Source organism: Laccaria bicolor, genomic scaffold, assembly GCF_000143565.1.
Source record: "Laccaria bicolor S238N-H82 LACBIscaffold_37 genomic scaffold, whole genome shotgun sequence".
NCBI classification, from domain to species: Eukaryota; Fungi; Basidiomycota; class Agaricomycetes; order Agaricales; family Hydnangiaceae; genus Laccaria; species Laccaria bicolor.
Genome location: NW_001889908.1, coordinates 377882 through 399349, shown reverse-complemented (window position 1 = coordinate 399349; position 21468 = coordinate 377882). Strand labels below are relative to the sequence as shown.

The following is a 21468-nucleotide window of genomic DNA, read 5'->3' as shown; positions in this document are numbered from 1 at the left end:
TACCAAGTTACCATACTATACCATGTCATGTTATACCATACCAGATGGTATGATACCACTTCATACCATCATACCAAAGCTGTCACAGGGTGTCTGGGGTCCTTTTCCAAAATAAATAAATAAATTCTGCAAGCTGCAATACTGGTCCACTGGGTACCATTTTTTGTGGGGTGGTTCTCCATGTTTTTCTTGAGATATTGGGCTACACATTGAGGCTAGATAGTCCAAACCATCTATTGAAAATGTGTTTAAATAGGCTTTATCCCAGCTTTCTCATGCATCCAAAGCCATTTAATGATACATTTCTTTCCCAGTCCTTTCTATCAGAACAATATTCATCCAAATCAAACTCATGACTCAAATGCTTGGAGTCAAAGTGATACATTCCTAATCCTATCTGGCATGTGATATCACCTTGTTGACACGAACAATATCCCAGCAGGATGCAGAGGTGTGGATGTCCTCATTGACGATAATGGGGCTGAGATTCTGTACATGATGACTGCAGGTTTATTTGGAACGGAAATTTCTGGTGATGTAGAAGGGAAGAGGGACACAGTGAGGCCGGTTTCGGGTTGGTGGATGTTTGAGAAGGTAGCTGAAGGTGAGGGGAAGACAGATTGAAACAGGTTAGAATTGGCACTTTCAGCAAGTGTAGATTTCGAGTGGTAACCAGTAAATCTTGATGCTGGAACACAGACCAATCATTCTTTTGAAACATACCCACCATTGCCTCGGTATGTTCAAGGCTACTAATAAATCCCAATTGCCTCAGAAGTGTTTAGATCATAGCTTGGATTACACCGAAAACGGTCTTCGTTGGTGCATTAGATAGCATGCACATTTCATGTAGTTCTCACTCAGAGTGACTTTGAAGTTTGAGTACGCTACGGCTGCATCAGCAAATGTACAGAAAACTCGTCAACTTTTTGCGACTTTTTGCAACTGACAGCTTGTCTGCAAGTCACAAGTTGAAACAAGCTGACAAGTTGACGAGCGATGCACCATGTCAGATTACACATAGAACTACCTATATTACTATGACTACATTTACTCTTAGAACAATACATGTGTCTGATGGTCAGTGTACAGATTCACAAACTAACCAAGAAATGCAACGAGGGATTGTGAAAAATGTAAATCCTGGAAGAGGGGTAACAGAGACGATGGAGCGGTAGAAGTAATACCCCACTCTGTTGCAGGGTGGAGCTAGAAGGTAATTAGCAAAAAACACACTAGAGAAGTGTTGCTCACCATTCAAACAGGGGTGTCGGAGATGTATGGCTTTCAAATTTATCTTAGTGGCGGGCAATGCAAGTTTATAGTGACAGGCGTCGCGTCAGACCAATCGGGTTGCAGAATTTACAAGCACACTGACCGTTGCATGAGTAGGAATGGGCCTGAGAGTCACAAGAGGGTTGGCCAGAGAGGTGAACGGAAGAAAGAAAACTTGAACAAAAAACAAATGGTTTGACTTGCTTGTAGGTGGCAAAGAAATCCGATGCCAACAGGGTGGTAGGGTCTGCTCCTTCCAATGATGCCGCCTAAAGGTAAGATGAGTGAGGTGAGTATAACTTGGAGCAATGACGAATGAAAGTACGTACCTCCACGATTCCTTCTTTGAATTTGTGACCAAGCCACTTCCCATCCTCATCAAACGTGCAAAACGCTGTCACCCATCCGCCAAGGTAAGTCAGGCTGCTCCCACCACCCTCGCGATGACACACCTTCCCCCAGAACTCTTTATTCTCCTTACTTGTAGGGTTATCAAACACCGCCACGAACTGTGCCAATACAGGGTGTAGCAAGTGATACCACCCTATCGCCTCCACCCCATATTCTTTCAATTTTTCAACCCTCTGCAAAATATCTTCCCAATCCTCCCGCTCGGCAGTCCACATACAAGACCGAACTTGTAGTCAAAATACTTTTTCATGCTCGACATCATAATGACCGACACAACAATCGTATCTGTCATAGTTGTTGTGCTGAATTTCGGGAGGATCCACGCATGCAACGACGGATCTACAATGTTCTTCTCCAACTCCCGCATCATATCCTTTGCCATGGCGCCGAAATTGACGGTATACCGATTCCCCTGTGCATAGACAACAAGCTCCTTCTTCCCCTTATGCGCAACGAACTGAGACCGGAGCTGCTCACTCCGCCTGTTGACGAAGAAATTGAATTGGATGAGGATGGTGGTCCATATGTCATCTGGGCGGAGGCAGAGGTGTCTGTGTCTATTGTATGCTTCGACTATGGTGTGCACGAGACCATTTCGTTTTGGAACGGTGTTGTGGGACTCAGCTGGGAGGGAAGATTGGAGGAGGGAGGCACAGAGGCGGGATTGTTGGGGGCAGGCGGAGGCCAGGAGGGATGAAGGAGAGAGCGATGTAGACGCGACGGTTAGCAGGAAGGATTCAGCATGCAAGGATGTAGGTGAAAAGGTTACTGGCATGATTGTTGTGGTTGAGGCTTGCGCTCAAGCTCAAACGGACCCCTTCTACTGACTGGAGTCATGGGACGTGACTTCAATAGAGAGGAAAGGGGTTCATGACATCATGTGGAGGATTTCATCCGGAACTGACTCTCCAATTCACTGAGTCATTTCTTTGTTGGCATGAAGGTGAGGATGTGAAGAATGCTGATTATACTGTAAGCCATGTTGCAGGATAAAACACTAACAACGTACCTTCGAATCCTTGCCTTCCCGGACTTTATCCAACATGCATCGCCTACAGTAGGCAGGAGCGCCACGGTTCAATTTGATTTCTGATTTCTCAAGTTTAAAAATATTTTTACTATAGTCTAATCGGGGCACACGGGTGCCTGGGGATGAAATATTCTCCTCTCCCTGAGATACTCCTAGTCTCGGAGACTAGCGATTTCCAGTGCGGGCAAGCCGTATACTTGAGACTCACCCACAGGGGGAGCCACCTCAAGTTGTAAGACAAACTCCCTTGTCTTACCTCCACTCGAGCTTGCTATCAGTTAGCTCTCATTTGCACGTTTACCAACCCTCCTGCACCCTCTTTTGTTATGTATTGATTAGGACAACGCTACCATCAATGGACATCTTTCTTGCGAGTTTCTCCAGGCGCACAGTGCCGGGGGGACTCTGCATACACCTATTTATGCCTTTACTTAAGATTTCAAACCTTTGAACCCTCCCACGATTAGTTGGTTGAACTGCGGTGATGGAGCCCTAACCCGAACCTATGTGCAGATTTTGACCCATATAGGAGGTCACGTGACCTACATGTAGAGTATTTGGTTGATTATATTTTCCAGGTACAGATGCATCGCCGCGCGAGGATATACAAGAGGAGACACACACACACAGATGAGGAGAACATCATGTGAGAAGCAACACACCAGGTAACAATGTGTTGTTCTCAAGTTGTTCTTCGAGATTTCGCTTGGATTTCGCATTTTCGCGCATAAATTTGAAACTCCCCCACAAGTGATGATCCCGTGTCACTGGTTGTCACCTGTTAACATGTCACGACCACTTTTTCATCATCACCACCACCACCATTTGCTTGTCTGTGTCCCAGCCCTCACGGCCTCTTCCTGCCCACCTTGCACCCTCGCTATGACCGACAAGGACCAAGAAAACGGTTGCAGGCCCCTTCAGGTGAGCCCCCACTCTGTTCAGCCCCATATTTGCTAACAGCCCACCACCACCTCCCACCTCCCCGCCCTGGCGAATGCCCACCAGGGCGCTCCTCCCACCTCGCCCCACGTTGGCTGCATCAACCCGACCACACATACCTTGCTTCAAATGTGATGAGAACCGGCCCACCCCGTGCCACGGCAAACACGACCACCGCCCCTACGTTGACCCCCTCGCAAACGCAACCCTCGGATTATGACTAACCGCCCATGAAAACACCCGAAGACCCATAAAACTGCCATCTACCCACGCCCATGGAATCGGCCCACGGAAATGCCCCTACAGATGGAATCCAGCACTGAGGCCCATCAACGAGGACCCACACTTGGCGAACCAACAGGGGATACAGCACCTACCGTGCAGCCAGGTGCGTACCCCGCGCCTCCCCACTAACCAGCCCCGAATGACAGCGAAAACACTGGCACCCTCTGCGATGAGGCCAACACCATGTCCCACTCGACCACGGCCACCTGGACCACATGTTGACTCCCAGATGCGCCCAAACTCGGCTGTCGACAGTGAGTATTCTTGGTGGTACATTCCAGGGTCTCAGACTCCCTCTCTTATAATTTAAGTATAATTTGATGTACATATAGTAGTTTAAGGAATAAAATTTATAATCCCATTAAATCATAGATGACTGTCATCACTTCTCCACCTCGGCATGAGCTGAGAAAACTTTTCCTTGTTTTTATCTCATGAAAAGAGGTCAAAATCTGCACACAGGTTCGGGTTAGGGCTCCATCACCGCGGTTCAACCCAGAAATCAGAAATCAAATTTCAAAATTGAACCGCGGCGCTCCCGCCTACCGTAATCGCCCCTCTTTCTTTCCGAAATATAACGTTCAATGGGAGCCTCCATCAATACACCGTAGCGAAAGAGCGCGATGAAGACTAAAAACTGAAAAACATAGTGACGTGCAGATTGGGGGTACATTTTTTTAGGAAGGCATAGACGAGGAATTGGTGGGGGTACGCACGTTCCAGGTAGCAAGCGCGAAAGCGAGGCCGTCCGAGCGGATGTGGATAGCAGACCACACGAAGTAGGAAGAGAAGAAGACGCAACAAGGTCACATGACCGTTCTGAAACACGGAATCGAGGTAATTGACAAAAACCCACACAATCAATAATTACTGCATCATTCATCACTGTACAATTGCAATAAATTGAAAACTTATTAAAAATATCGCGCACGCCGCTAGTACTCAGTCTGTCTCCTCCCAACCTCCGATCCAAACCGAAACGACGACGGAAATAGTAATGATCATAATGGTGTGGAATAGTAATTAAATCCATGAGGCGTAAAATTCAAAGGCCGTTCTGTGCAAAAAAATTGAAATCAGTAAGAACGAATTCCAATACGATGGAGAGCGTGTAGTGACTCATTTATAACCTGGGAGAATGCGTGCAAACGAATGCACTCAAGCGATGACGCAATAAGCGTTGTTTCCCGAACCACCACCCTCGTAGTTGGTGGGGATGGAATCGGTGGAGGTAGAGATGGTAGAGAAAGAATCCATTTGTGAAGTTGTTGATAGTTGCGAAAAGAGGTTTTGCGACTGGAGATTGAGAGGAGGCGCCGAGTCGTTTTATACCTAAAACGTCCACGGGTCTGGACTCAAATTCGACGCTTTGACCTGTGTTTCTGGGCAAAAGACTTTTAATTGTTTGTCCTTTGGGTGGCGTAAGAGGTGACCGTCGAGTTTGATTGTGAAGCCCCTCGGCAGACCAGGTGAAATCGATGTGTGCCCGAAGACCGGATGGGTTACGAAGTGCTGCCAAGCGTTATAGGAGTGCAGATTTCTTGTTCGACTTGGAAGGACATGTTGTTCTTCGGCAACAACGGTCTCGGACAACAAGACGCCGACGACTTTGACAACGTTAGACACGAGCTTGGAGGCCCAGTATCAATCACCGACTCAGATGACTTGAAGGCATAGGCGTAAGTAGTTAGTGCCTCCAAGGGGGCGGCCCAAGACGACAAGAAGAAAACAAAAGCCTACGAAGGCCGACCACGATAGACGTGACGGACGCCGTGTTAACGTATGGATAAGCAGTCATCGGGTCTACTTTTCATTGTGAGCATTGCGAGATCGAAAGAAAAGCCACTGATCCGCAACAAAAGAAGAGGATGAGGGTGCCCTGAAATGTTTTGACGTGCTTCATGCCTTGAGCCATGACGAGCATTGAGACGGAGGCTTGGATCATTTGCCCGGTCTGGAGTGTGTATGAGACCTGCGCTTGATAGTGCGGTGTTAAATTGGGGTGGGGACCCAAGAAGGCGCGCAGAGGCGCGATGAGTATGTGTAATGCGCAGGCGGACGAGAGAAAGGGCGGGATTCCGGGAATTTCCGTTATAGCAAAACTTCTCACGACCAATCTTCTCATCAACCCATCATCGTGACATTCATTTTCCAAGTCAACTCCCAGAACTATGACCTGACAATATTCAACCGTGACAGGACGGCTTGAGATATATTAAATATAAACGGCTTACATAGAATGGCCTTGGTTCAGTGTGCATTCCGAATCTACTAACTTCGTGAACATACTGACTGATCTTTCCATTCAGCTCTGAAGTTCTTATCGTCCATCCCTCTGGTTGAACGCAGCCCTGTCAAGATACCTGGCAATGCTAGCGATGTTTATTACTCGGATATCCAGGCGTCGTCGGCATGGTGTATTGACGTTAAGTCAAGTCTTCGAGCGCCGGAAGTGAAGTACTTGCCATTTTCTGAGCTCCCTCGCCACGTTCAACCGACCACAACCATCCGTTCCTTCCCACGTCTCCTTCCACCACCCAGCCATTCAAGTCAAAAGGCCCAGTGATCCCTTCACGGCATCTCGAAGTCACCGAATCTGGCAAGTATGGTTCGGAGCGTAGGCTTTGACCTGGATGATGATCTGTCTGCAAGGCCGGAGTCATTAGAGTTCGTCATGGAGAATGTTATTAACTTTGGCTGATGGGCCGTCTCATTCCCGTGCACTCGCCCAGCTCTCCCCCGCTCATCCGCACCAACGGCGACTGGGTTCACATTGATCTAGATGTATCAGTTCTAGATTGCGCAGCACAGCCAACCCATGCGTGAGCTCCTATCCATTCCGATCGGCAGTTGTCTCGCTACTTTCCAGTGGTAAACTTCATCTTATCTTGCGCATCCCATCTTCGACATCATGGCAACGATACTGCCAATACTCTGTCTGTGTCTTATACCGCTCTCCATACGCTATTTCTCCAGCTCCTCAGATCTCTCCTTCGGCCGCAGAACTTATATTCTTGATAAGCGCCTTTTTTCTTCTGAGACCTCCCGTTACCTCAAGTCTTATCTTTGGTATGCAGAATACTCTATCCAACTTGGAAAGTATAGTCACTCAAGCTTGTACGTACTACAGAATCCCTACCTCATGCGCTCCAAATAGTCGCAACTGTCGCCTTTTTCCTTGGTGGAGACGCCTTGTTCAAGGCCCTTTTATATATAGGAGTTGACCCTCAGCATAGAACACCGACTATATTCATAGTACATGCAAGAGTATTTGGCCGTCACCTCATGAATTTTGTATATCATCTGCTGGGCATACAACAGGATCTTCTCGACTTTGCTGGAAGGTGCGGTCGCACCTCGTGTGGATTAGGAGACGAGCTCGAGGACGATATAGAGTTAGAATCCCAGATGCATGCCAACACCCCACCATCCTATGAGGTGAGTGCAGACATTTTGACGTTTATGAGTGGTTAATGCGTCGCATACCGTTTTATTGACTTTTCCTCGTCAAGGACCTATCAACACCACCCCGAATTTTGCATGATAAATAAGGGTTAGGGAGGATTCCTAGGGTAATACTCTCTGGAGACGACTACATAGTACAGTCATAATGATATTGGGGGTTGCAGTGGATTGTTTTTCCGTGCACCCACTCAGCTTTCCCCCGCTCATTCGCACCAACGGTGAATGGCTGCGCAATTTAATCAATGATGGAAGAGAATACAAATGATAGAAAGTGAATGAATGCGTGGGCTCCTATTCATTCCGATCGGCACTTGTCTCGCTAATTAAACTTCATTTTATCTTGCGCATCCCAACGTCGACATCATGGAAACGATCCTACCAATAATTATACTCTGTCTCTCTCTTATACCGCTCTCCATACGCTATCTCTCCAACCAGTCTGGGATTCCTCCTTTGCCAGAGGTGTGGGTACCTGCAGAATTTATATACTTGATAAGCACCTTCTTTCTCCTGAAACCTCCCGTTACCTCAAGTCTTTTCTACGGTATGCAGTGTGCACAAATACTCTGGAAAGTAAAGTCAACTCAAATTCGTATATCCTACAGAATCCCTACCTCCCACCATTCAAAAAGCATTAATCGTCGCTTTTTTACTAGCTGGAGACGTCGTGTTCAAGGCCCTCCTATATATAGGAGTTCACCTTGAGGATAGAGCAGAGACTTTCCTCAACTTTTTAATTATCCTTGGAAGAATATTTGGCACTTGGCTCATGGATGTTGCTCGTTGCGTGCTGCGCTTACAACAGGCTTGGAGTCGCACCTTGTGTGGATTAGAAGACGAGCTCGGGGACGATATCGACTTGGAATCTCAGACACGTACACATGTCAATACCGCACCATACTATAATGTGAGTGCCGTTTATCACTGGTCCATGTTACACAGTTATTGACTATTCTTCGTCAAGGACCTATCAATACCACCTCGTATTTCGGATGAAAAAATAAGGACCAGGGAGGATTCCTAGGGTATTCTTGTTATCTGGAAAGGGCGACAGTTTTTTTATAAAGTATATCTGGTAACAAGTTCGCCATAGAACAGATTGTGCCATCCTCCGTGCGCGTGTTGTATGACGTCGTAAATGATCCGCCCTTTTCAATTTCTTGAACACTCTACCACCAAGTTTGCTTTTTCTTTCGGGTGAGCATTCTCAAAATCATACACAACGAGATGTGATTACAGGCAGCATTTCATTCTTCAAACAATCGTGTAACAATATACATATACATCCAATGAAGAAACAATTCTACCGTTCAACGAGGGTATATCACTTCGCCCGGACCTCCCCCGCCTTCTCCAGCGCCTGCAAAACATCCCTAACCAAATCCTCCCCATCCTCCACACCAACACTAAGCCTAACCAACCCCTCCCCAATCCCCAACAACTCCCTCTCACGTTCGGGCACACTCCCATGCGTCATCCTGGCCGGATGCTCCGCCAAACTCTCAACCCCACCCAAACTCTCCGCCAACGTAAAAAGCCTCGTCGAAGTCAAGAACGTCTCCGCAGCCTCAAACCCGCCTTTGATCCTAAACGAAATCATACCGCTGAATGGAAACCCGCCTTCCTTTTCCTTCCGGGTGCCGATGAACTTCTTTGCATGGGGAGAAAGCATCCGCCATGCCAATTCGTTCCGCTTATCTCCTTCCAATCCCGGATAAATGACCTCTTCGACGTGTGGGCTTGCCTTTAGCGCCCTAGCGACCAACAAAGCGTTCTCCCCGTGAGCCTTCATCCGCAAATGCAGCGTCTTGGCACCTCTCTGCGCGAGCCACGAGTCGTAAGCGCTGGGCACGGCTCCAATAGCGTTTTGTAGGAACCGCAGTTTCTCGTAGACGCGTGTTAGGGCGGGTGTTTCTAAAGCAGGGAGGATAAGGGCGCCCATGACGACGTCAGAGTGGCCATTGATGTACTTGGTGATACTGTGCAAGACGATGTCAGCCCCGAGGAGAAGGGGGGAGGCGTAGAAGGGCGAGAGGAAGGTGTTGTCGACGAGGAGGAGGGGATGGGACGGGTGGCTGCGTGCGATCTGGGCTAGGCGGGGGATATCGATGAGGCGGAGGGTCGGGTTTGTGGGTGATTCGACCCAAATCAACTGTAAATTGTTATCGTCAGTTTAAAGGGAAAAAAAAAGAATAAGAGAAACCAACTTTGGTATTTTCCCGAATAGCGTCTCTGATCGCTTCTTCATCTGCATGCTCCAAATCCACAAAGGTCGTTTCTAAGCCCTGGTTCTCATTCGCTACTCTCGTCATGTACCTGAACGTGCCACCGTAAACGTCGTTGACGCTAACGATGTGTGCGTTCGGACCAAGAGACTGGAGGACCGTGGCGGTGGTTGCTGAGCCGGAAGCGAAGGCAAGGGCATGCGCACCCCCTGATTCAAGAGAAGCGAGGGTGGCTTCGAGGGCGTTCCGGTTGGGATTGGCGGAGCGTGAGTATTCATAGCCCTTTGTGTAAAGATTGCGATTAGCATGATGTTGATGATGCAAGGGGAAAAATAAAATCAAAGGGACAGAAACACATATTAGTGCGGGGAGAACGCGCATTTCGATGTGGCTTCACGCGAAATTCGGCAGGAGGACCTTTCAACGCAAGGCCCTGTTTGTGTAACAAAGAGAAACGCGTTGCCCATACACGGAGATCAAGAAAACATGTCACGTGATAACACGAAGGGAGCGGGCGGACCATACGCCATAACGTGAGTTTGGGACATGTTGCCAAACGGTGTGGAGAAGGAATCTGCAACCCGACATGGAGACGCAAACACAGCCCCACGCTAGTCATGCCAGCGCCCCAAGGAAACCCCGCCAAACGAATAGAACAATGAACGATCTCTCACCTTATGAACGCCGACAGCTTCTTGCTTATACGTCGTCGACAACGATATCGGCGGGATAACGGCGCCTGTTTCGACATTAGGCTCTGAACCTACGTGTATAGCGCGCGTCCCGAAGCCATCTTCTATCAGCTTTGGCTTGGCGCCGTTCGAGACGACAGGATCATTGAGGAGTAAACCTGGGGACATGGTGCGAATGTGGGTGGTAAGCGATTGATGAAGGGCTTATAAAGGGATGCCACGGGAAGAAGAATTTGGAGAAGCAGCATGGCCATGGCAAAAGATTGTCCAAGCAAGATCCATTTGCAACGATGACGAATCAACGATTGCTGACAAACGATCACGTGTGTATCGGCATTCCGTTTACGCGCCACGGAGGCGTTCAATCTTACGACCAACTGACAACAACTCGACAACTTACTTGGACACGAGACAGCTTCAATGGCGCCCGCTCAAGGACCTCAAAGGTAAGTGGTCTACATGGGCATCATAAATGGATTCAGATCTCGAGCCATTGACTCCTAAGCAATCATCAACAATCACTAATAGTTACACGCCCACGCCATCCAACCATGGTCTTGCGCAAGGTTTACATCGTTCGGGAATTAGGAACTCCGGGGCTACTCAAGGATACTAGACGCCGGTGCCTCTTCAATCTGACTCTTCAAGCGCGCGCTTCGGGGAAACCAGCACTAGCCCCGCCCCCGACGTATGCGGTCTCCCCTATGATTCTAATGCCCAGCCCTCTCGTTATCAGGTATGGAATCGCACACTGTAACATTTACTTACCACCTGACCTCTTGTTCTGTTCATCTGACACTGTCTAGCTGCCCGGCACTGTTATCTTTGAACGTTGAACGTTAAACACACATCATCATTAGCCGCCTGCGTTAACATCGCAATCCTCTTGCCTCTGAATCAAGTTCACTCCCGAATTCTTCACAGTCCTCACATTATCTTCACATACCACCTCAAAATCACCACCACCACCGGATCGTTGAAACTGTTACCCCCGCCCACTTCAACGTCACTGTCAGGCACGCCGCTAAAATTATCCCGTCGCATGACGAAAGCTAACCTAAAGTGACACGGCTCAGTAATGCAGATGCCCCACATCCACACGCACACCCCGGACAATTGACGTGGGGTGAGGTAACGGCAGCCAGAAGTGTAATATACGACCCCTCGCATCGGGTGATTCACCCACCTATCATTGACACTCAACGAGAATGACAACCAAGACAAGACAGTCCAACAATGTATGAAAGACCACCGCTACCACCTGGTACCAAACCGTATGAATTACCCCTTCTCATCCATTTAAATTAAATTTCGCGTCGGACTAACATGGTTGGATCTAACAGAAAGCCCAAGCCTGCTGAACCCGACCCGGGCCCTGAGTGCCCAAACTGCGGGTTGCGTGATAAGCATGGCACAAAGTGCCCCTACTTCAGCTAGGAAGGTTTTGTGGACGTTCAGATGTTGATTCGTGCGGTTTGGGTGGGATCGCGGGTGACTTGGAGGGATGGTTGGGTCCAAGGAGGAAAATAATGTTGCGAATATTGGATGAATTTAGCACCGTTCCTTCGCTGTGTCTGTTGTACCCTGCTCTTGCATGATTGAATTTCAAGGTACCTTAGTTCTAGACGCAACACTTCAAACGAACAACATAGGACGGTCAAAGACGTCCTGAGCAATCCCCTTTTATGGTTCAATATAGTTCGTGGGCGAAAGACCACCAACGGAATGGGCGATTACAGTGAAGACGCGTTAAATCGGGCGTAGTTCCAACTTCCTGGATACGTACCCTCTGATGTAGAAGCAGGTGCTGAGGAATGAGGTGCTGACGCGTGAGGTTCCAACGTCGACAAAATACAATCAACGCTCCTCGAGCTAAAGAAGGCCGAAATCGTTTAGGTGTTAGGGCCAACTAAGACTGCATCCGACGCGAGTCAAGAATATCTTTTCCATCGACTAAATTCGCGGATAGTTTGCCAGTCGTTGGTACGTAGGCGCATCATGGTGCAAGTGTATGCTGAAGTTTCGAGTCTAGCCGGTTGGCGGTAGGTGTAACTCGGTCGACGGGCGATAGTCCTTCGCAGCGGGTCATCTGTTTCAATGTGGTAGGTGGTCACAGTGCCAAGAGCTGCAGAAAGGGGGTGTAGTTGATGTCGTTGATGAAGACGCAGCTGAATTTGAACATTCAGCAGAAACAGCGTGCAACGCAACCAATACCGGTTGAGATGTGTGCGCCAGTCCGAGAAAGGACAGGCACACTACGCCTCCCACAGTGGTCCAGCACGGTATAGCACCCCGGAATCACTATGATCGTGACAACGATGGGGCCGTACATCGCGACCAGCTTCCGAATTGACGAGATAGGAACGGCGCTTGAAGAAGTTGCGGATGGAAAGAAGGATAGATCTGGATATATGCGCTTGAATGAATATCGGCGGAGTCGTCGGGGTGATTTCGCGATGGTTGGAAATCTGTTCAGAAGATCCATGTGGGTATGGTAGGATCGACAAAGAGAATACGAAGCCTACCGTTTACAAGTCACCAATCGGACTCAAGAAATTGAAGCGGGATTGCTTCACTTAGCGAGGAGAAGCTCAATTACGTGCATACAGGCCGTGTCGTTGTGGCATGGTGTCGTGGGTGGGAGGGCAAGAAGAAAAACGCTGGGACACGACACAAGATCACGAGGGAGTTTTGGCACGCTCATGTGACCTGATCGCGTTGTTCTGATCACAACGTCACGAGTTCAATTGACCAGCTTTCAAAGTCCCAAAGCCCATATGAATCAAGAAACGACTTGAATGCGACGTGTGAGATGAGTGACTGAGAAGGAAACCTTCTACTATGTGGAGACAAACCTTTCTCCTGCAAGTACTATCAACTCGCTCAGTTGAAACCCCAAGATTCTTATACCAAGATTTTATTCCAATACTTAGCATTTCAGTATTTTGATGTTAATCATCATATCTGTTCGCGCAGGCTCGCACGCGCATCAAGAACACTTCGAAGCTTGAATCACGCGAGAACTGGGTTTTAAGTCCCTACAGAGACAGCCTCTGTCTTGCAAGATCGATACTGATTTGATAGAGCTAGCTTCAATTAATTTGTGTGCCTCCAAGATGTGTTAAGAGGGTAGTTGAATCACAAGGTTCAACAAGCTCTTTGTTGGTACAGCTGGTTACCATGCGCAGTGACAATATGTCAAGCATCACTTTGCCAACGCGATAGCTGGGTTCGATTCCCAGGTGAAGAGTTCCACCTCTAGTTCAACCCGTCATATTTTTGCATTTTTATACCAAAATTTTATCTCGTCGCTCTTTCAATTCTGCTCCGCTAATGACAGTTACATATAGCTATACAGTATCTCTTCTCGCATCTCCTCGCATGCGTGTTGACAAAACCCCTCGAAATCCATATCAGGCGAGAGCTGGGTTCACGCCCCAGACAGGGGCGTCCATCCGAACCTGTCCCCTTGAAGAAATACAAAGCTCAGAAGATTCTTGCTTGTTCAATGTTTCAATACAAAATATGGATCAAACTACTTCTCATCAAACTCTTCGTTGGCCCCAGCTTGCAGATATAGTAATAAGGTTCCTTCACAGGTACTCAGGCCATTGAGAGTTGATGGGTTTTTTTTTCTCGGCACAATTTACATAAGTTGGATTCCTTTCACTGCCTCAAAAGTGTGTCTCATAGCTGTTCGTTGGTGCAATATTTAGCACGGGCGCTAACAATTTGCAGAGGGTTCTATTCTCAGGCGGAGATTTCGTCAAACTTGTGCCTTTTGTTCTATCTTATTTAGCCTTTACATATAAATATAAGGTATGAGGAATGCATGGGGACCCTGGGAATTTATAAATTACCCAGGTTCATTTTTTTTATTTAAGGGCTTGAGTACCTCCCCCCCCATCTTCAAACATGTTATTCCAAGAAAAACATAGCAATTTTCGCTCATTTCTACAAGTGAATCAATAATTCTGTACTAGTGAGACTCTGAGAGATATCCTACACCATGTGTGCACATTTTCTCATGCGGGCGTGATTCTCAGAGCACCACCCCTTCGATGCAACCTCAAAATTCAGGCATTCCAAATGAAACTGTTATTGGTGGTGGGGATTAGAAAACCTTTGAGACAAAATAAGTATTGGAAATCCACTCCAACCTGGAACAATGTCCATGTCCTTCCTTTCTCTTTCTTTGCTTCATGTGCTTTCATGCAGGGCTTTTTTCCTTGGTGCTGAACGATCCCCGCTGGTCCCACTGTTCTGACCTGCACATCTTCATCACACTCGGGGAATTTCACGATTGTGGACACGTCATACCTGACTTCTCTTTATTCTAGGTAGAATAATCAACTGTATTTGAGACTATAGAGGACTTAAACATCAACCTACTTAGTACATACTGACCTTTACTTTCGCCATGGTTGCTGTTCATAAGCCATATGAAAAAAAAGATTGATTCTTCACCCAAACAGTGCTTCAAATGTCCTTAATTAACTGTCTAAGACGTCTAAAGTTTGTGACTACTAAATTTTTTTAAGCACTCTGAGAGAGCCCCCCCCACCTCAGGTCATGGCTTCAATTCCCGGTACCCCCTTGGAGGAATGTAGCATTTTGCTGGGACTCAATCTCAAACAAAACAAAAAAAAGGCCAAAGCTTGTGTGGGTGAGAAAATTAGGATATATTCAACAAGGAGATCGGAATAGCAGTTATCTGTTGGTGTATTGGCAGCACATGTGTAAAGATTGTCTTAACCTCAAAGTTATAGGTCATTCCATGCAAAGATTGGGTTCGACTCCCAGACAGAGCTCTGGAACTGAACTGTTTAGGTGTTAATTTTTTTTGGGTGTTCTTTGCTGTAGCGTCTCTGCCACAACACTTGTCTTTTATAGAATGTCCAGAAAGCACTCAGAGATTTAATCTTGTTCCTTGGGTCTGGTGTTGCAAATTTAGGCTCATGCTTTAAACAGATTGATGTCGAAAGTTGCAAGACTCTCTGTTGGTGCATTGGCTGCATCAAAAATTGTCCATTGTGTGCATATTCACACAAGAGCTGGGTTCGAGTCCCAGACAGAGAATGGCATCTGGCGATCCAACACTTTTGGATGAACAATCCAAACTTGAGAAAATAATTCCACCACTCAAATATCATTAAATGTGAATCCCCTTCAAGGTATTCAGACCATGAATTATAATTCAAACAAGATCCTCATTGGTGTATTGGTAGCACCACATACAATTTGTCTCTGTGTAGAATGCATAATACAGGATAAGTACATCCGACATGGGTTCAACTCCCTTGACGAGATCATATGAAAGCAGTATATGTTGCTACATTTTTTTGATAGGTTGTCCATCTTTTTTTGGATGTTCTTTGCTGTAGTATCCCCCCCAACACTCGTCTTTGATAAGATGTTTGGAAAGATTCAATCTTGTTCCTTGGCTCAGGTTGTTCTGCAAATGTAAGCTCATATTTTGTAGGCATTGATGTTGAAAGTTACAAGACTCTCTATTGGTGCATTGGCCACATCAAAAATTGACCATTGTGTGCATATTCACACAAGAACTGGGTTCGAGTCCTAGACAGAGGATCATCGTAGCAAAGGGATCAAGAAATTATGAGTTTTTGTGTGGAGTGGTGGATAAAATCGTTGTCAGTGGTCTACTAACTCCATTTGAATATTATTAGTAGGAGATTGTTCAGTTTGAATTACAATGGGCACAGGAAAATCTGCATGCCATTTGCAGACACCTGCGGACACAGGTTGCGTGCCAGTTGTGAACCGAAAAGAAGTATCTGTGGTCACTTGCATGCAGACCAATCCAGTTGCGTGCACATTAGACCTAGTGAGCCGAGTATCTGTGGGCATCTGCGAGCATCACTGCACCTTGCTGAGATTTCTTCAATGAGCACCATAATTATCCTTCTGGTTTAATGTATCTGAATCTCTCTGATTCTTTCTGACTTGTTGGTTCATACCTAAAGGTCTGTAATAAGACCATTTTTATGCTGAAATGTACAAGTAATGCAGTGTCTGAGGCTATGACTAGTCAGCCACCAGCTTCTTACCATTATTTTCCTTCTTTATCAGACGTGATTGTGGTCGATTTTTTTCCAGAGACTTCAGGACTCAATAGCCAATGTCTGCCATTGGCGAGTGATGGAGTCTCACGTCTCGTTCAGACTCACTCTCTTCTTCCCATCCCAACTTGATTCCACACCAAACGAGGGACATTAGGGAAAACCAACTTTGGAAACCGACGAAAATCTCTTGTTATTTCCCGACTACTTCCCCAGAAAACCTGGATTCTGGTGTTTCCCCCAATTTCCTCGATTAGACTGGTGTCAGCGGATTTGAAGGAAATTCTTGGGACATTCATAATGTATTTCACTGTCATTTCCCTCACATTTACAATGTATTTCAATGACATTTCCCTCACATTCACTAATTTCGGAACCATTTCATTCATGGGATTCATAAATTATACTGGCGACATATATTGCTCTATGAAATGACCAAGATGTCCTGCATCCAATCAGCATTCCACCTGTGATACACTTGCATTCAACTTGCGGTACACTTGAGATACATCTGTGACACACCTGCGACACATTTAAGATACACTTGCGAGAGTTAGTATCCATTGCGAGACTTGCACGAGCCAACTGCGGTCAACTTGCGAGTAGGCATGAGTAAATAAGAACTAAAACTCTTGTGTAGGAAATTGAACACTGTATTCCAGACTCGTATCGCATAGCAGTGGCCACATTTTAAGTTCTCAAGTGAAGATTACATTTCTTTAGTTTAAATTTACTAAGTACTATGTTGTAGTAGACTATCTATCTGTGTGACACCTGTGATACCTGCGATCCTTTTTGATTATCTGCGAGACACTTGCGGTCACCTGTGAACAGGTGGTCCGCAAGTGACCACAAGTGGCACGCAGATTTCTATATGCCCAATTACAACATATGGTGGCAGATGGAGAGGGTTCAGATCCAATCCAAAAAACTACTGATTGCCATTCAATAAAATTCCTCATTGGTGCATCAGCTGGCACACACATTTAATTTCTAACACTTGGAAGTTGGATGGCTCTGAGTGTCAGCAAATATGATAGCTGGGTTCGACTCCCAAACAAAGATTAGAGGTGAATATTTGTATGTAAATATCAATCTTTTGCTCTTTTTTTTTTGTGACCCGGCATTTTCAGCACCTCGACACTTTCCGACACTTTCTCGCATGATTGATCCAAACTTGAAGAAATACTGTACTATTACGACCAAGTCTTCATGCCCCCTGGGGCGTGACACCTTTTAACCATCTCTTCGTCACTTCAATGAAGTTTTGAAGAAAATTTCCAAACTAAAATAGTCTTTTTTTTTGGACCTGCGGTGCCATGTACTTTAAACATCATATTTGGCATGTTTTGAACTGTGTCTACTTGAGGAACACATCCTTGCCTTTGTGTCAAAAAATTGACCAGTTACAGGGCCAAGTCACCATGGAGATATATGGTAAATGAAGAGCAAAAACTCTTCGTCACGCATCACACAGGAGGTGTGATGCATGACATCACGCCCACTTCTCTTCATTCAAACCCCTTTGTGATGCGTGAGACTATTATATGTGTAGCAGAAGCGTGACCGCTGTGACTGGAGGTAACAGCGGGCGGTTTTGATACACTGAGGTAGCGAGAATAGACCGTTTGAACGACTATATTCACTGAAGAGTATGTAGCTACAGTTGGCCCTTTTATACTAAGACAGAGGGGGTTTACGTAAGGTGGTAGAGGTGTACGCGTAAGCTAGAGATGTACGCGTAATCGGTAGAGTACGCGTAAGCGTTGAGGACACGTAATCACTTTGAAGTAGAGACAGACGGGGTAAGAGAATGGTAGAGAGTCCGAGATCTGTAGATTAGATGAGGCGTATGAGTGTGATGCATCACATCCGTTACATACGCCCTCCAGGGATCCTGCAGGGATTCCTTGGTTCTTTTTAAACTGCGATGGCGGATGCACCAGCGGAAGAGTCGCCGTCGCGTTTTCTGAAGTTGGAGGTGGAAGAAGAGGGGTGAGAAGTGGAGGTATGCTTCTTGTATTTCTTGAATTTTAATTTGAGTGCCCGCTCTTCTTCCTCAGCGGCGCTCTCAGCGACCTTCCATAACAATCCGTCAACGATCTTCATCCGCTTGGGGGTCAATGCGGAGCCACTGGACGACTCGGAGGTCGGCGCGTCTCTGCGCTTGGTGGGCACGGATTTGGAGGCCCATCCGACGAGCTCCGGGGCAATATTGAAGTCAGAGATGTCGAGAGGATCGCCAGCGAGATCGTAAGTTCCCAATGCGTCGTCATAGCACGCAAACTTCTTTTTCTGATTGTGGTCTGCCCAGATGTTGAAATTGGTGGTGAAGTGTTCGTAACCCGCAGGTAAGCCGTAGCGGGGGGGTTTTTCCTTGCGCAAGTGCGTGTCGGTGAGGCAATACAACGTGACCTGTCCGACGTGGTAGGAGGTGGTCATTTTTAAGACGGGGTCAGTGACAGTGATGATGGTGAGGCAGGGGCGATCGAGGCAGCGGTGAGGGAAGGTGGTGTGCTTGGTACTTTTGGGAGTGTCGATGACTGCGACGGGGGCAGCAGGAGCGTCGGGAACGACGTCGTCGGTAATGATGGGTGCTGGGGTTACGTCGGTCATCGTGGTCAAACAAGTTGGCTGTTGAGGACGGCAAGGTTTTTTGCGAGAGCTGGTGGGTCGGGATAAATGAGCTGGGAATGCTTTTGGCGAGGTGTTCAGGTGAGTTTTAATAGTGTCTTCCAGTGCGATAAAGCCGATAAAAATTTGGGGATCGTCCGCAGGCGGTGTACCTTGTCCCTTAGGCAATTTCGAAATGTCTTCAACCCCAAGGAGGTCGAGGTATACAGGCAGCGCGTTTAAGTGCGCAATTTGGTAATATGGGAGCCAGGTGATGTCCCCAGCTTTCCATTGGACCTGAAAGACTGCATTCTCCATAGATCCCGAGTGCGCGATGATTTTTTCAACGGCCCACTCGCCCTCCTGATCGCTTTCACCAAGTTGAAGTTGGGTGTCCATACGTCCTGGGAACAGCCGATCGTCGTTCGGGACGTGGATCCTAAGTAGCGCGGCGTGAAATACATTATGTACGCCTCGTTGCTTCAAATGCGAAGGCAAGTCAATGAGGAATGACTGATTTTTAAAATCTTTTAGTATTTTATAAGGCCCAATGAACTTCGGAATGAGTTTCCGTGCTAAGCCCTTGGGGAAGGAGATGTTTTTGGTGCATAGGTAGACCAGATTGTTCTCCTTAAAAGGTGCGAGCTGACGTTTCCTATTTGCATTGCGCGTTTGTTTGACGCGTGCTGCAAGGATGCTGTCGTGTGCCGCAATTAGCGCTAATTTCCTTTGAAGCGCGAATGTCCGAACTGAGGGGTATTCCTCAGTGCGGGCTGAGTTCCATATCATTGACTTGGGCATTCGTCCCATGTTCAAGAAGAAAGGTGCGTAACCTGTACTCTCCGATCGTGCTGAATTAATTGCAAACTCGATGGCAGGTAATTTCGCCACCCAGTCGGTTTGCTTTTCACCGACACACTGGCGTAGCATCTGGGTGATGGTGCGGTTAGCGCGTTCCATGGACCCATCTGTCTCAGGGTGGTACGCGCTAGACATCTTTAATTTTGTCCCAATTAGTTTGTGAAGGTGTCCCCAGAAGATGCTGGTAAATAGAACATCCCGATCACTGATAATGTGTTTTGGGAGACCATGTAGTTTGTAGATTTGTTCAAACATTAGCTCTGCTATTTGTCGAGCGGTGTAGGTTATCCGACTAGGGATTAAGTGAACCATTGCCGTTAGTAGACAAATTACAACCGTTATGGAATCAAAGCTTCCGTCGCGATTTTTTGATTCCGGCAGAGGTCCCACAAAGTCTATGCCTATTGCTTCCCAAGGCTGGGTAGGCACCGGCAAGGGGTTCAATAGGCCATAAGGCTTTTGATTGGTAGGTTTACTCCTTTTGCAAGTCATACAACTTTCACAGAAGGCTTTAGTGTCTGAAACCATAGTTTTCCACCATAGGTGGTCCCTAACATAGTCAAGTGTTTTGCTAGCGCCCAGATGAGCTAATAGTGAGTGCGCTTCGGACAGTACGATTTCACGCGCATTTCTTCCTCGGATCATGATATTCGGAATACAGAGCAGTTTGCGTTCCTGATTCTTGAGGTACACAAGTCCGTTATCAGCTTGAAAATTTCTGTATTCTCGGGGTTTGTCCAAGATGATTTTAAACAAAGGGTCATCACTAAATTTTCCCTTTAATTCTTTGAGGAGGTCAATCCCTTCAAGACTTTCAGAGATCACGTTTATTAATGACGGGTAATCTCTTGGCACACTTTCCACACTTGGCGCGCTTTCCACGTTGTCCATGGGATCGATCTCGATCGAGGGCTGATCAGAGTTTGATCCAGGTAGAGTTGCACTATTTTTAGGAAGTGCGGGAATTCTGATTTTGAGTTTCCCAGCGTTGACAGTGGGCGTTGTTTTTGTATTCCCACTTCCGCCCTCCTTTCGTTCTGCAGGGGGCTTCAGAACGAAATGGTCTTTCATCCTGGCTGCAAATTCCTTCGCCGTTTCAGGCCTCCCAGTCTCAGCACCTGGAACGACTTTGCGGGGACGACGAAGGACGGCGACCTGGGCTTCCATACCAGCCAAGACAGGCGTGGTAGTTTCCACGAGGTCTGTTTGATCCTCGTTCACGACGTCGAAGTATGTGTACTCACTTCGTGCACGAGTTGTGCCAGCACTGTCAGCTGAGTATATCCGAGACAGTGCGTCAGCCACGACGTTCTCCGACCCGGGAACGTATTCGACGTTGAAATCAAACTCGCCAATCTTTTCGATCCAGCGAGCTTGTCGACCAGACAGGTTTTTCTGGTTCAGTAAGTGGACCAGCCCCTTATGGTCCGTAATCCATTTAAATCTGACGCCTTGCAGGACGTCACGGTGCCGTAGCATCGTTTCCACCCCAGCAAGCATCTCGATTTCATGAACAGGGTAATTTTGCTGTGCTGAGTTCAATTTGGCTGAATAGAAAGCTGCTATCTTTGCAGACTTCCAATCCC

General features: G+C 47.0%; 3 protein-coding genes across 3 annotated transcripts; 1 reads left to right on the top strand and 2 right to left on the bottom strand.

Annotated features, from left to right (window-relative positions):
• Positions 1-1081: 1081 nt before the first annotated feature.
• On the bottom strand, positions 1082-2461 carry LACBIDRAFT_331964 (uncharacterized protein; the record flags this gene model as incomplete). Its single annotated transcript, XM_001886331.1, has 4 exons — positions 1082-1101; positions 1379-1544; positions 1605-1784; positions 1904-2461. The coding sequence occupies 4 exons, from the start codon at positions 2459-2461 to the stop codon at positions 1082-1084; spliced, it is 924 nt and encodes a 307-aa protein (XP_001886366.1).
• Positions 2462-6643: 4182 nt separating this feature from the next.
• LACBIDRAFT_331963 (uncharacterized protein) lies at positions 6644-7630 on the top strand (the record flags this gene model as incomplete). Its single annotated transcript, XM_001886394.1, has 4 exons — positions 6644-6765; positions 6813-7060; positions 7200-7381; positions 7544-7630. 4 exons carry the CDS (start codon positions 6644-6646, stop codon positions 7628-7630), a joined length of 639 nt encoding a protein of 212 aa, XP_001886429.1.
• Positions 7631-8732: 1102 nt separating this feature from the next.
• Positions 8733-10493, bottom strand: LACBIDRAFT_191633 (uncharacterized protein; the record flags this gene model as incomplete). Its single annotated transcript, XM_001886330.1, has 4 exons — positions 8733-9012; positions 9058-9560; positions 9616-9915; positions 10308-10493. 4 exons carry the CDS (start codon positions 10491-10493, stop codon positions 8733-8735), a joined length of 1269 nt encoding a protein of 422 aa, XP_001886365.1.
• Between the last annotated feature and the right edge of the window lie 10975 nt (positions 10494-21468).